Below are 12894 nucleotides of genomic sequence, written 5' to 3'. Positions count from 1 at the left end.
CTATCTTACCAGAGATGGGCAGAAATCCTACTCCAGTAAGTAAACATGTCTCTGTCCCCATAAATGTTGGTACTAATAGCACTTCTCTCCATTTTGTCTCAGACCAATTCAGATTGTGGCATCATCCTTTGTCTAAGTTGTTTTAAATTTTGGAAGAAAATACAGCATACTCTGTGAGGAATGCAAGCTCATCTGGATTAAACCTGTAAAACAACAACACTGTTAACACTATAGAAATATTCATCTTATTCAACAAACAATTGCTGGATGAGTAATTAACTAAAATTGACCAATGATAAGACTACGGTTCTGCAAATGTTTTTGTATAGGTCACGGCCGTACAATTGGTGCCTAAGAAAGGGTTGGAAAACACATTGACAGCAGTCTTTCCACTGCCTTGAGCAAGGAGTTCCATCTAGTAGCATTCAGCGCAGCAGCTGGAGCAAGCAAGCATCTTTAGGGGAGCATCTTTTTTAAGGAGATAATCACACGGAATGTGTTTTTGCTCTTAAAGCTGCAGTCGGCAAGTGTCTGGCAGATTGAGGGGACTTAGCCAAAATTTGTAATGTTTACAACTCTCATGCCTCTCCCCCACTACCCCCGATCACCCTCCCATCGAGTCAGTGCATGTGCACCAGATTTTCTGTGAACGCGCCTGTCTCTTCAGCATCGATTTCTACAGCTGTTTTTTTCCCCCTTGTTTGTTTTGGACCTCCTAGCTCTGGATGTTAACCAAGGAATTGGAAGCTTGTTAGTAGATTTTCTCTCCGCCATCACGCTTCGTACAATCCAACACACCTGTGAACTTCAGGCGTGTGCATGTGATATTGTAACGGGCGAGAGGGTCACAAACTGTGATTGACAGTCAGATCTCAAATAGCACTGTGCTGATTGGACCAGAAGAACCGGGAGCGGTGGATTTTTTGCAAAACGAATAACAGGCTCTAGCTGGAGGTAGAAGCGCAGGTTTTTTTCTAAAACAGGCTGATTTATGTTGTTCTGTCGGAGCAGTGTCGGTTTCAGTCAATACGATCAAAACAATCTTGCCGAATTCAGCTTTAAAAACACAAGGCATAATAGTTACTAGTAAAGAGCTGCAGCGCTGATACATGGACAAGAAGGTGAGCATGAGACGCCGGTCAACGGTCAGACGTCGTCCATCTAGCACGTTTACATAGAAAAACAATTAAAAGCTGCAGAGCTGACAGATTGATCTGACAGAGCTTTGTAATTGCTACCAATAATAATAATAATTTGTTGCATTTATATAGTCCTTTTCTCTGTACTCAAAGCGCTTTACATATGGAAGTGAGGAATCTCCTCAACCACCACCAATATGCAACATCCACGGCAGCCATAGTGCCAGGCCACCACACACCAGCTTATTGGTGGAGAGTGATGAAGCTAATCTTTCTATCTCCTCTCTCTCATAGACCTACATTAAGAGAGAGAAAAGCTGCATAAAGCCTATTTCGAAAAGATCAATAAAAGTAAAACATAGTGCTATAGGTCTAAAGGCTAGCTTTTATTTGTTAATGTTTTAACAGGCTTGCAATCCAAAGGAGCCATGCAGATACATACACCACAGTATAATAATGTGACTATCCTTTTGTGGATGCGATGTCTTATAAAATGTTATGTTGTCGTTCTGGTGTCTTTAATTATTTTCCCACATTCCTTGCATATAGTCGATTTGACATGTTAATAAACCCAAATGAAAGAACATATGGCACAGTTTCTTCCGTCATGTTTCATGGGACTTTCATTTAGGGCTGGGCGATAAAACGATAACGATAATTATCGCGATATAATTTTTCTCGATAAAACGATATCAAGAGTTCGATAAATGTTCGATAATGTTTTCGCGCCAAAAGCGGAACGAATCTCATTTGAACCGCGCGCCACACGGACCGTTTATCCGCTCGGCTCAAAGTCCAAACGGCAGCGCGAGCTCACTCGAGCAGACGCGTTTACTCTGATCGGTCTCGGTCACTAGATCCAGTGAGAGCGCTTGAATTCAGCGAGGAACACAAATGTCTCAGTGATTTAAACCAGTTTAAAGGCAGATGAGACCGCGCTGACGAACAGCAGAAACACTGTGCGCAACGATACAGTCAGAAGGCTTCTCCGTCTACACATTTCCATCATTTACCACGGATTTAACGTTACTGTAACGTTAGCCTAGTAATATTAACTGCACCATGAAATGTGGGATATATATATATTGAATTGTATAATATTATTAATGTAGACGATGTATTGAAGGACTAATGGAATATAATTACAGTTTTTAATAATGTATTTAGGCTACTGGTTTTCATAAATACCATAGAAACCATAAAGTTACATTTTATCTGTGGTTATCATGATCTAAATGCATGATGCTGGATGACCAATGGTTAATTTTAATAAAACTAAAGAATATTACATTTTACCAAATAAAAATAATGTTGTTACTTTTTTTTTTAACAGATGTTACTGTTTTTGTTAATGAACATAAATTGTATATATAGTAAATCTGCATCCTAACTCAAGCTAATACTACTGAAATAAAGATATTTATTTTGTGAAGGAAAAATGACAAATGTTTGAATGTTCTACCTCGGATTTGTGAATGTTCACCTGTTTGGCAAGTGTTTGTCATGATATGTTCTGATAATAGTTTCAGATGATTCAGATGATAGTTTAAAAACACAATGCTCTGGTTTCTACAGCTTTCACTTAGGAGTAAAAATCTGTCTTTAAACTTGAAATAAATAAAGATTTGACATTTATCGATAATTATCGATATCGACTGATATAAAAAAAAATATCGTGATATTTTTTTTTGGCCATATCGCCCAGCCCTACTTTCATTATGATATTTCGGAGTTTAGACGCAATATACAGAGATACGTAATAAAATTATATGAGTAGGGTCAGAACTACCGCGACACGTAGGGAAATATATGTGGCGCAGATATTATAAAACCATTCAAATACAACACAAATTATTTTTTTATTATATCCAAGTCCGATGCCTTGGATATAATAAAAAATGCCTTGGATATCTCTAACTCAAATGCCCATCTCTGAGTACCACTATAACGAACAGTGGAGCAACCAGAGTAGTACAGACAGAAGTTAAAGCAGAAATGTAACTGCAGAAAACGTCCATGAGATGATAGGAGAAAAACCCCAAACCCAATTGAAAGGGTCTTCATTGGCAGAATGGCCATCTTTGGCTGTTGATTCTTCCCAGTGTCGCATAATAGTGGTTATATGCACGCAGTATCCTCACAAATGGGATTTTCAGCGGTTCCTTCTAACAGCAAGAGTTAGATCGTAGTGCTGGGTGGACAGCGCCACAGATCAAACAAGGCTTTCAGTTAGCAAGCCCTTTCACAGCAGATTTACGATTCCCCTGCAAAGAGCCATTGATTATGTACTGCTAGCAGGAATGAGATGTCACTTCAGACTGTGCCTGATGGAGTCATCTGACTGTTACGCTCAATCCGGTCGAGATATCGTTGCCTATCATAGCGTTTACAGTAAAAAGGGACCTAATTCAGAACTGGTCAGACTTGTATTTTTGCTGGTTTTCCAGAACCTGTTGGTCTGAAGTGGTGCCTGGCATTCTTGCCAGTGGCAAAAGAATGCCACTATTATTTTGTAGTTCTAGATGATATTATCAAATCAGGTGAATACAATAACATGTGAGTGTACTATTACAAACTTTTTCTGTTGTTTACTTCACTGGATGACTTAACTTTTTTGTCCTGCTTTGTGTTTATTTAATGGTTCCTTCAAGCTTGACTGTCGGCTGACCTGTGACTACCCTGTTTTGCAGGTGTGCATATGCTCAAAATGAGTGCTGCAGGAGAAAATGCCCTTGACCCCAACACCCTAGAGTCACGGAAGAGGAAGGGCTCTCCATGTGATACCTCTGGTCCCAGGTGAAGTATGAGATCATATTTTAGTCTTTCTTTCAGTTCACATTACTAGTGAGTATTTTATAAGATCTTAGCAATGATGTTATTCATGTAATACAACGCTATACATGCAGGCTGCTGACAATGGCGTCAAGGTGTGTCAGAGGAAGTGCAGAAAATGTTGAATAGGAGAAAGGGGTCTATTTTAACAATTGTGCTTGTTTAAAGTGTAAAAAAATAATGTATTTATTTGTATGGTCTTTTCAGTTTTCTTTGTTTGTTTACAAAATCCAAAAACCATAAATACGTTATTTAAAAATATCTAATATTGAAAATATTTTTAAAATGTTTAATGATATATAAAATATTTATTTAATTACATATAATTTTTTTTATTTTATTTTTTATTAAGTTTTATTGGCTTTTACCAGTGTTATAAAGGTCAGTGGGATGGGGAATGTGATCAGGACATAGCCCAGACTGGATTCAAACCCCAGTCCCACTGCTCTGTCATGAGCTATGCATGATATAGGTCCAACAGTTGGTTGTTTTTAGGTTTATCATAGCTGGCCAGCGTGGTTTAAAAAAAAAAAAAATTGTAAAGGTTTCCTTGTGTCAAGGTTGGTTGGAGGAGAACAGGTCTTTCTGGCTGAGTGATACTCTTCCATAGGGCCTTGGTGGGGCTGATGTAACTGCCTGTTTCTACAGCAACCCCGCACAGCTCCCTGACCTGTGTATGTAGCGCGCCTGCGCACAACCTTGGCAAGCCGCTGACCTACTTTCTTTGCTGTCTTCTCCCACACACACATGGTATCATACGCTCACACTTGTCATTCGTACGTACGTTCACTCAGAAGCAGCACAACCTCAAACAGATAAGCACTTTCCTCCATCCTTGCATACATACGCCAGCCATTGGTCATGCTGGAGCAAGGGAGAGCTGATTGTTATTCCCTTAAAGATTTGTGTATTGAAATGAGCATTCATTATTTCCTAATTTCTACTAAGCAGACGATCCATGTTATTTTGATTTGTTATGAACCATGCAGATGCGTGTTTGTTTGTTTACTCTTAATAATTTATTCCCCTAGATGACTGAGTCTTGATGAATAAATATATGAATTATATATAGAGATGCACCGATCGACCGGTCAAAGACTGGAATCAGAAGATTTTCCGCATGACCGGTAACCGGCCGGTCAGTCTCACGTCTTTTCCTTTTCCGATCCGTTTTGTTGCCAGCGGCACAGGCAATGACTTAGGCTGTACGTTCTCGCTCTCTTCTCTCTGACCGAGAAGTAACGCGAACCCATTTCATGTTAAATAATTTTACTAATTCCTGCAGGTCAGCTGTGCGAACACCAAAAGTGCACGCACCAGCGCTCAAGCTGCCTCTTAGTCTCAAGCAGTGCGAGTCGCAAGTACCAAAATGAGTGGCTTACTGCGCTTAAACGGTCAAATACACACAAAATGATGTCGAAATACTTGTCTTAGTGAGTATTCAGTTAAATAAAGTCAGTTTTGGAACCTAATTATTTGAGAAAGTTAACGAAAGTTGTGTAACAGTACCGTATATTGAATTCATGCACACACTTTTAAAGTGACAGCAGTCTAATATTCCTGCTGTTGTCTGTCATGTTAATCAAAGAACAAAAGACAAAGAAAATCACTCTGCTCTTGACCGAATAACTTTTGTAACTAATTGTAGGCATTAATCTCTCTATAATGTTTTTTCACAATGAAGACTGTCCAGTGTTATTTTACATTTGATTACTTCCATTTCTGTAGTATTTCATACCTGAATATACTGTATATCCACGTGAAAAACTTAAAGTCTTGTTTATTATTTTCATATCTGTAGTTCTTTGAAAGAAAATTGGAATTGGCAAAAATCGGTATCGGCAGGTTGCACTTACAAAAAAATCCCAATTGCAATCGGTGCATCTCTACATATCACTTGCATTGTAAAGTACAGTGCGTGTTTAGACTTTATTCTTAGACTTAGATTATGAGTGCTAAATCAGTTAAGGACCCGATATAGTAATGCCTGATTTTTTTCGTTCTTCACTTTGTTTGAAACACGTGAGCAGCGGTATACTGTTAGGGAACATCCCGATGACGCCTACACTACTGAGAGCGGCGTTTAAATGAATATGTAAATGTGTGCTGCGCTTTCCTCTCAATAACAAAATAAATACACTAACTAAAATGACAGTGGTGAGAAAACAGCAGTTAAGAAAGCATCTAAACATAGCAATGTGGATATGTTTTCACGAGCTCTGCAATTTGGCACTCCAGTCAAGTCACATCACATTTATTTAGATAACACTCTACAATAGATTGTTTAAAAGCAAGCAACTTTACAGTATTAAACATGAAAAAACAGTGTCAATTTCTATTAAATTGAACAGAACTCTCCAGCATATTCATGTTTTTACTCGCAAATATCTGACCTCGACAGACTGAACTAAAGAAATGAACCAGAGAAGATTTCCACATCAAAGAAGGCGGAGCCTCAGAGCACACCCACCTATTATCTAATCTCCACGGACCAATGGTAGTTCGAAGGTGTTTATCAGCCAGAGTAGGGCTGCACGATTATGGCCAAAATGATAATTACGATTATTTTGATCAATATTGAGATCACGATTAATTATCACGATTATTTGTTGATTTGAACCAAAACAAATGTTATTGTCACATAACTGCTTTCACATCCATTTCCTGCTAATGTACAAATATGTGCATCAAAATAAAATAGGTCCTCTTATTCACCAAAATTCAGTGCATCTCCTTAAATAATAAATAAAAATAAATAATTTATTATTATTTTATATTGTATTTATATTTTATATACATTGTATTTATAATTAATATTAGGATAGACTAGAGATATTATCTTCTGTTATAATTATTATTACCTATTATTACATGGCTTGGATGCGGTCTGTTAGTTATTTCTTGATAACACACCACTGCTAAGTATAACACAGCGTTGCCATGGACACGGTGTTCTTCAACGGAAGCAATACAATCGTTTTAAATCAATAATCTCCTTTTTAAATCAATATTTTGTCAAATTATTGATTTATTTGGTAGGTAGCCATGTAAGCGGGATCCCGATGTCGGTGAATAAAATTCAGAGTCATTGTTATTTGAAAAGTCTCTATTGCTCGCGCACAGACACACTCGGTCTCTCTCGCGCACTATTGCTCGCGCGCAGACACGCTCGGTCTCACGTACTATTGCAAAACAGTCTAGTTTCTACATCTAGAAACTAAGCTGTGCGGTGCAGGGAATAACTCTGATTATTGGCTCATGGAGTCAGCGCTAGATTGCCTTTGCAAAAAAAAAAAAAAAAAAACTTTAATATGGAGCGTTCTATGAACGGAATGACGCATTTAAAATATCGCTCGATCACGCGAATTTGATCATGGGAAGCCAAAATCGTGATCGTGATTAAAATTGTATTAATTGTGCAGCCCTAAGCCAAAGTGAGCTTTTTTGGAAAGTTCGCTTTGGTGAGCTGTTTCGAATTCCTGAAACGAACACAAATTTTTCCCTGAAAATGTCACCCAAGTTCGTTCTTTGATTCAGCTTAAAGCATATCGGGTCTTTATGTACCGTATTCAAAATTTACATATACACTAACGTCCAAAAGTTAGAAAAATAGTATTGTATGCTTGCCAAGGCTTTATTTATTTAATCAAAAATACAGTAAAAACTAATATTGTGAAATGGTTTTACAATTTAAAACAACAATTTTTAAATGTAATTTGTCCTTGTGTTGGTGAATTTCCAGCAGCCATTACTCCAGTCTTCAGTGTCGCATGATCCTACAGAAATCCTTTCTAATATGCTAATTTGGTGCTCAAGAAACATTTCTTATTATCATCAATGTTGAAAACAGTTGTGCTGCCCTATACTCTTGTATGCGTTAGCCAGTTGAGCAGGGATTGTTGAAGAATAAACAGTGGCCACTCTGTGAATTTTTGTGAAATTTATTTCAGTTGCTTTTAAAACAGCGCACGCAATTATAGGACTCTTGTTTTTGACTGGATGATAAATAGGCTCAGATCTGAAGCCTTTGCATTCCATTGATATCTAACATTACTTCACCATAGCCCCTGACCATCTGTCTCTCTGTCCTATTCAGCCTCTCTCTCTTTCCGTTTCTCTTCTCAGCTTGATAACCCATGTGCAGCATAAGCCTTTGAGGAATGCCTTCTAGTGCAAGGACTGTATACACCCCAACCCTTATTAGCTCTACAATGATACGTCTGTGTAAAAGTGTGTGTTTTAGCCTCGCTCTGGTTCCAGGCCACCCACAGTTTGTCCTTGAGTGCACCTATAGTCTCCTCTCGCCCAGCATTCTTCCTTTTAACTGCAGAATCCTCTGCTTCTATCAGGTGGCAGAACGCTGAGACCGCTAAAGACAGGGATCAGGGGCTGTTTGTGATCATAGTGCTCTCTGAGCATCATGAATTATTCAGACTCCAAGTCCTTGCAGAATGCCCACTTAATCTCTGTGCCAAACTTTACCACTTCAAGGCTTTGTCTTAAAAACATCATAACATAGACCAGCAGCAGGTTGACTTTTTATTTAGTTTATTTTCTTCCCCTTTAAGTGCTGTTGGTTGTTCATATGCCAGCAAAGGAAGGGAGAGCTGATTGTTAGACTCTTTAAAGGTGCAGTCCGTAACTTTTGGCGTTCTAGCGGTTAATAAACAGAACTGCATGCGACTTGCGGAAGAACATTCTGTAGCCAGAGCTACTTCTCTCTGTTTATGTCTATGACGAGTCATGCAGGTACTGGGCTACTCCGCAGCGGTACGACCCGAACCAGTCTAAAACCGCCCGAATATAAACACTTATTATACAGTAGGTTTACCGTTGTGATTCGGGATAAGACAAAAACACAGTTTGGAAAATGGATTCATGATGTATTCGCTTATTATCCTTGTTTTTTGTTTTCGTTTTTTGAACAAAAAAGTTACTGACTGCAGCTATAAGTTTTGTGTTTTGAAATGAGCGTTTTAGATGTATTATGATTGTTATTGTATGATTGTTTTATGTTATATTATTATAATTGTTTTAAACCATGCAAATATAGCCATGTGTTTTTATTTACTATATATATTTATCTCCCCCCCCCCATATTAATTAAATATTTATTATATAAATATATTTTAATAAATTATTATAATAGTAATTTTAATTGTATAGAAAATATTAATAAAATATTTAATATTTACATTTGAAATATACTTAAATATGCCTAATTGACACTATTGTTTACAAATGTTGGGTTTGTAAGAAGAAGAAAAAAAGAAAAGAAAAAAAAACATTCCTCACCAAGGCAGGATTTATCTTTTTTTTTTTTAAGTTATATTGTGAAATATTATAATTTGTAATAGATAATATTTTATGTACATTTAATATTTTATTGTTTTTGTTTACATTGTAAGGTACAGTGCTTTAGACTTTAATCTTTCAAGTGAGTGCTAAAAATGTACAATTCTCTTTTTTTTGTTCATGTTTGTGTGCACGTATGGTAGTGTGGAGAAGCGACGGCGGGAGCTGGAGTGCCGCTACATTGACGAACTGGCTGAGTTACTATCGGCCAACATGAGCGACATTGCCAGCTTGAACGTGAAGCCGGACAAATGCCACATCTTAAAGAGCACCGTGGACCAGATCCAGCAGATCAAACGGCGCGAGCTGGGTGAGTAGCCAGTGTCTGTGCTTTTCCTTTGGGGCTGTGTGTGGGCTGCGTACAAGTTTTTCTATTTACTTCACAGTACAGACAGGAAATTGACACTGGAGATGATTTGATAGTTCAGTTGACTGCAACAACTTTCGTCAGGGTTTTTCCTGCATTAAAAATATTTTGGCTGCCACCAAAATAAATCTTTGTCCTGCCAAAGATTTATTTGATCATTTCATGTGCCGTTCTGCAGTATTGGTACCTGCTGAAAGCCGTCTGCTTTAAAACACTCCCTTCAGCGCGGAGCTTTGTAGCCAATCACAGACATATCTGTTGTGAGCGGGAACACAATGTCAAATCGTCTGGGGATGGATCTGGGGACGATACTATGTTGCTGTCTGGGCAACAAAGGATAAACACAATGGGCCCTATCTTGCACCCAGCGCAATTGACTTTGTACACCGACGCAAGTATCATTCCTATTTTGCACCCGCGCACAGCGGACTTTTCCCTCCACAGACGCACGTCGGTAAATTATGGAATGAACTTGCGCTCGCGGGGGCGGTTCAGCGCAAAGAGGAGGCGTGTTCCGGCGGAAAACTTCCCTGGTGCTATTTTCCAGTTTTAGAAAGCAATTGCGCCACTGACCAGGAAAAAAACAGTCTAAAGACAGTGGCGCGTTGCGCGTTAGTGATATGGTATTTTAAGGGCGCGTGCTTGGCCATAATGTAGCGTGTTAACACGCATCCACTTTGATTCTCTAATATAAACAGACGCAGCAGTTTTCATTTTTGCAAATCATACATTATTACAAGGAAAAATATTAACACACGAGGGAAATCATTGTTGTGTCCGTGAAGATGTGAAAAAGATCTATCTAGATTTTTAAAAAAAAATCTAGATTTGGCTACACATTTACCCAAATTATACGCCTGTTTAACCGAAGCTAATTTAGTCCAGCAAATTAATTAAGCCCAATGTCACTTCTATGTGTTTTACGGCCCTGACGAGAACGTCGGTCTCCTCGGCTGTGAACTGCTCCTGGCGTGCGCCTGGCAAACCCGCCGTTATAATAGCAATCCGCCGTGGAACAAGCGCGTTTGCTCTTAAAGGGAATGTGAGAGGACGCTCTGATTGGTTTATTTCACGTTACGCCCAAACCACACCTATGAATAATGAAGCTACTTCAGACCAACCCATTTTAGATTTGCGCCAGGCACAAGAGTCGTTTCCCCGCCGGGAAAATAGCAACAGCGCCGGGATCCGCCCACAAAGTTACTTGCGCTTTGCGTTTTGACACTTGCGTTTCAGATCGTTAAAATAGGGCCCAATGTCTTTAAACTTAGGCTATGCTCAAATTGCAGGGGAAATGTGGCCATCAAGACAGTGATGTGTCAGAATTCATAAGTATACAGTGACAGCTCTATGTACAAGCAAAACATGAGGGCTCATGTCATGTTTAACACTGCTCTCTTTTTTCGCATCCTCTTTTTAAAAAAATTATTGCCTGCGCTTAAATTTGCTGGCCTGGCAGCAGATTACACAATAAAAAAACACATAATCGCTTACTTTAATGTCCTCCGTGTTTACTTCCGTATGACAGCGTGCTGCGTGACGTCTTTTATCGTTCTTTTGCGCATGCAGGTCAGTTCAGGACTATGATCTGTTCACACTGGAATCTGATTTTGGCCACGTTTAAAACAACAATGTGAACAGCTATACAAAAAAATCGAATCTGAGCAATAAATCGGAATTGAGCACTAAGGAACGCACCAAGAGATGTTTTTATTTATTGTCTGTACTGTGATCACAGTTTGCATGTGTAGGATCCATTTTACTATGTGTGGATGGTTGTGTTCGTCCGCAATCACCGAAGACCATTTTTGACCCAGGAAAAACCATGCATAGTGCATATAGCACTTGATTTTTGGTTTGTTGACATCCCTAATCTGATTAGAACTTCAGTTCTGATTGTTCCTTTAGTCATCTTAAAGACTAATGGGGGAAATAAACTGAAATGTGAAACACAACAAAAGGTTTTTATCTGGTTGTTGGACTGGCTGTAAATCATAGTGGTGAGAACGACATCGTTCCCTCGTCACTCCTTTTTTAGGTGCTTCTAAATTGGTTGCGCAGGGCTTTTAGTGAGATATTTTTGGGGGGCCCAGAGGATGTGATTATTTGCTTGCCTTTTTGGTTTGTTTTAATCAGTAACTGGACCGAGCTCTCAGACAAAGCCATAAAATGAAGAGAACCCATATTATGTCCAAGACACACTCAGTGGTAAAGTACAGGTTTTGAAGTTCTGCTGGGATGTTGACTTCCTGTATACTGTTCAAAAGTTTGAAGTCAGTAATGTATGTTTGTTTGTTTGTTTTTGTTTATTAAGAAATTATGACTTTTTCTATGCAAAGATGCATTACATCGAGTGAAAGTACTGTACATGTATAATGTTACAAAATGCGGTTCTTTTGAACTTTCTATTCCTCAAAAATATTTTCTCAGTTTCCACAATTAAAATATTAAGCAGCACAACTGTTTTCATGTTGATAATAATAAATGTTACTTAAGTACCAAATCGGCATATTTGTATAGCACTTTATACAATACAGATTGTTTTAATTCAGCATTACAGGGTTTAACAGCAAAATAATGATTCAATAAAATGAAACCGCTTAAAAAAAAGAAAATAGTGTCATTGTTCAACTGAAGTCATTTCAGTGCTGCTGATTCAATACCATTATAAAGATCATAAATTATTAAATGAGTTAAATTCGGCTGTAAAGCAGCTCTTCAGAAAACAATGATGTCATTGTCCAGCTCCGTTCAGTTCTCATCAAATAGTGTTAGTGTAGTCAGATCAATTATATTGTTGAATATTAAGTGTAAATTAAATCATTATCATCGTCATAGGAACTTGCATGGGCAATTTTGTAGCAATCACAGAAGATTCACAGAAGAAAGAAAATAACAGGTTTGTAATGACAAGGGTGAATAAATTATAAAAAAAAATTGGCTTAACTCTACCTACAAGCCAGACATTTGGGATTTTTGGCCAGTCTAGTGTTGACCAAGCATTTGGGGATGTTAGCTCTTGTCAAAGCTAGATGTCTGTGTTATGTTTAAAGTCAGATCTGCAGTGATGTATTTTAGCTTTTTAAGACTGGTTGCTTAAGATTAGTCCACTTGGTATGTAAATAATTCTATCTGGGAATATGTATTTATCAATGCCATAAAGCATGCAGTCATACAGGACTAAATGAAAGATTGACAGTG

General features: G+C 38.2%; 1 protein-coding gene across 4 annotated transcripts in view; it reads left to right on the top strand.

Annotated features, from left to right (window-relative positions):
* Positions 1 to 12894, top strand: part of ncoa1 (nuclear receptor coactivator 1) — a 62347-nt gene that overhangs the window by 20244 nt on the left and 29209 nt on the right. For all 4 annotated transcript variants that reach the window (XM_079639604.1, XM_079639605.1, XM_079639602.1 and 1 more), the window contains 2 exons: positions 3830 to 3935; positions 9470 to 9636. In XM_079639604.1, coding sequence (XP_079495730.1) covers positions 3838 to 3935; positions 9470 to 9636 — 265 coding nt within the window. In that variant the 5' untranslated portion in view covers positions 3830 to 3837. The remainder of the gene's footprint in view (positions 1 to 3829; positions 3936 to 9469; positions 9637 to 12894) is intronic.

Source organism: Phoxinus phoxinus, assembly GCF_949152265.1.
Source record: "Phoxinus phoxinus genome assembly, chromosome: 16".
NCBI lineage: Eukaryota > Metazoa > Chordata > Actinopteri > Cypriniformes > Leuciscidae > Phoxinus > Phoxinus phoxinus.
Note: the sequence above shows the minus strand (reverse complement) of the source record. Positions and strands in the feature narration are given on the sequence as shown.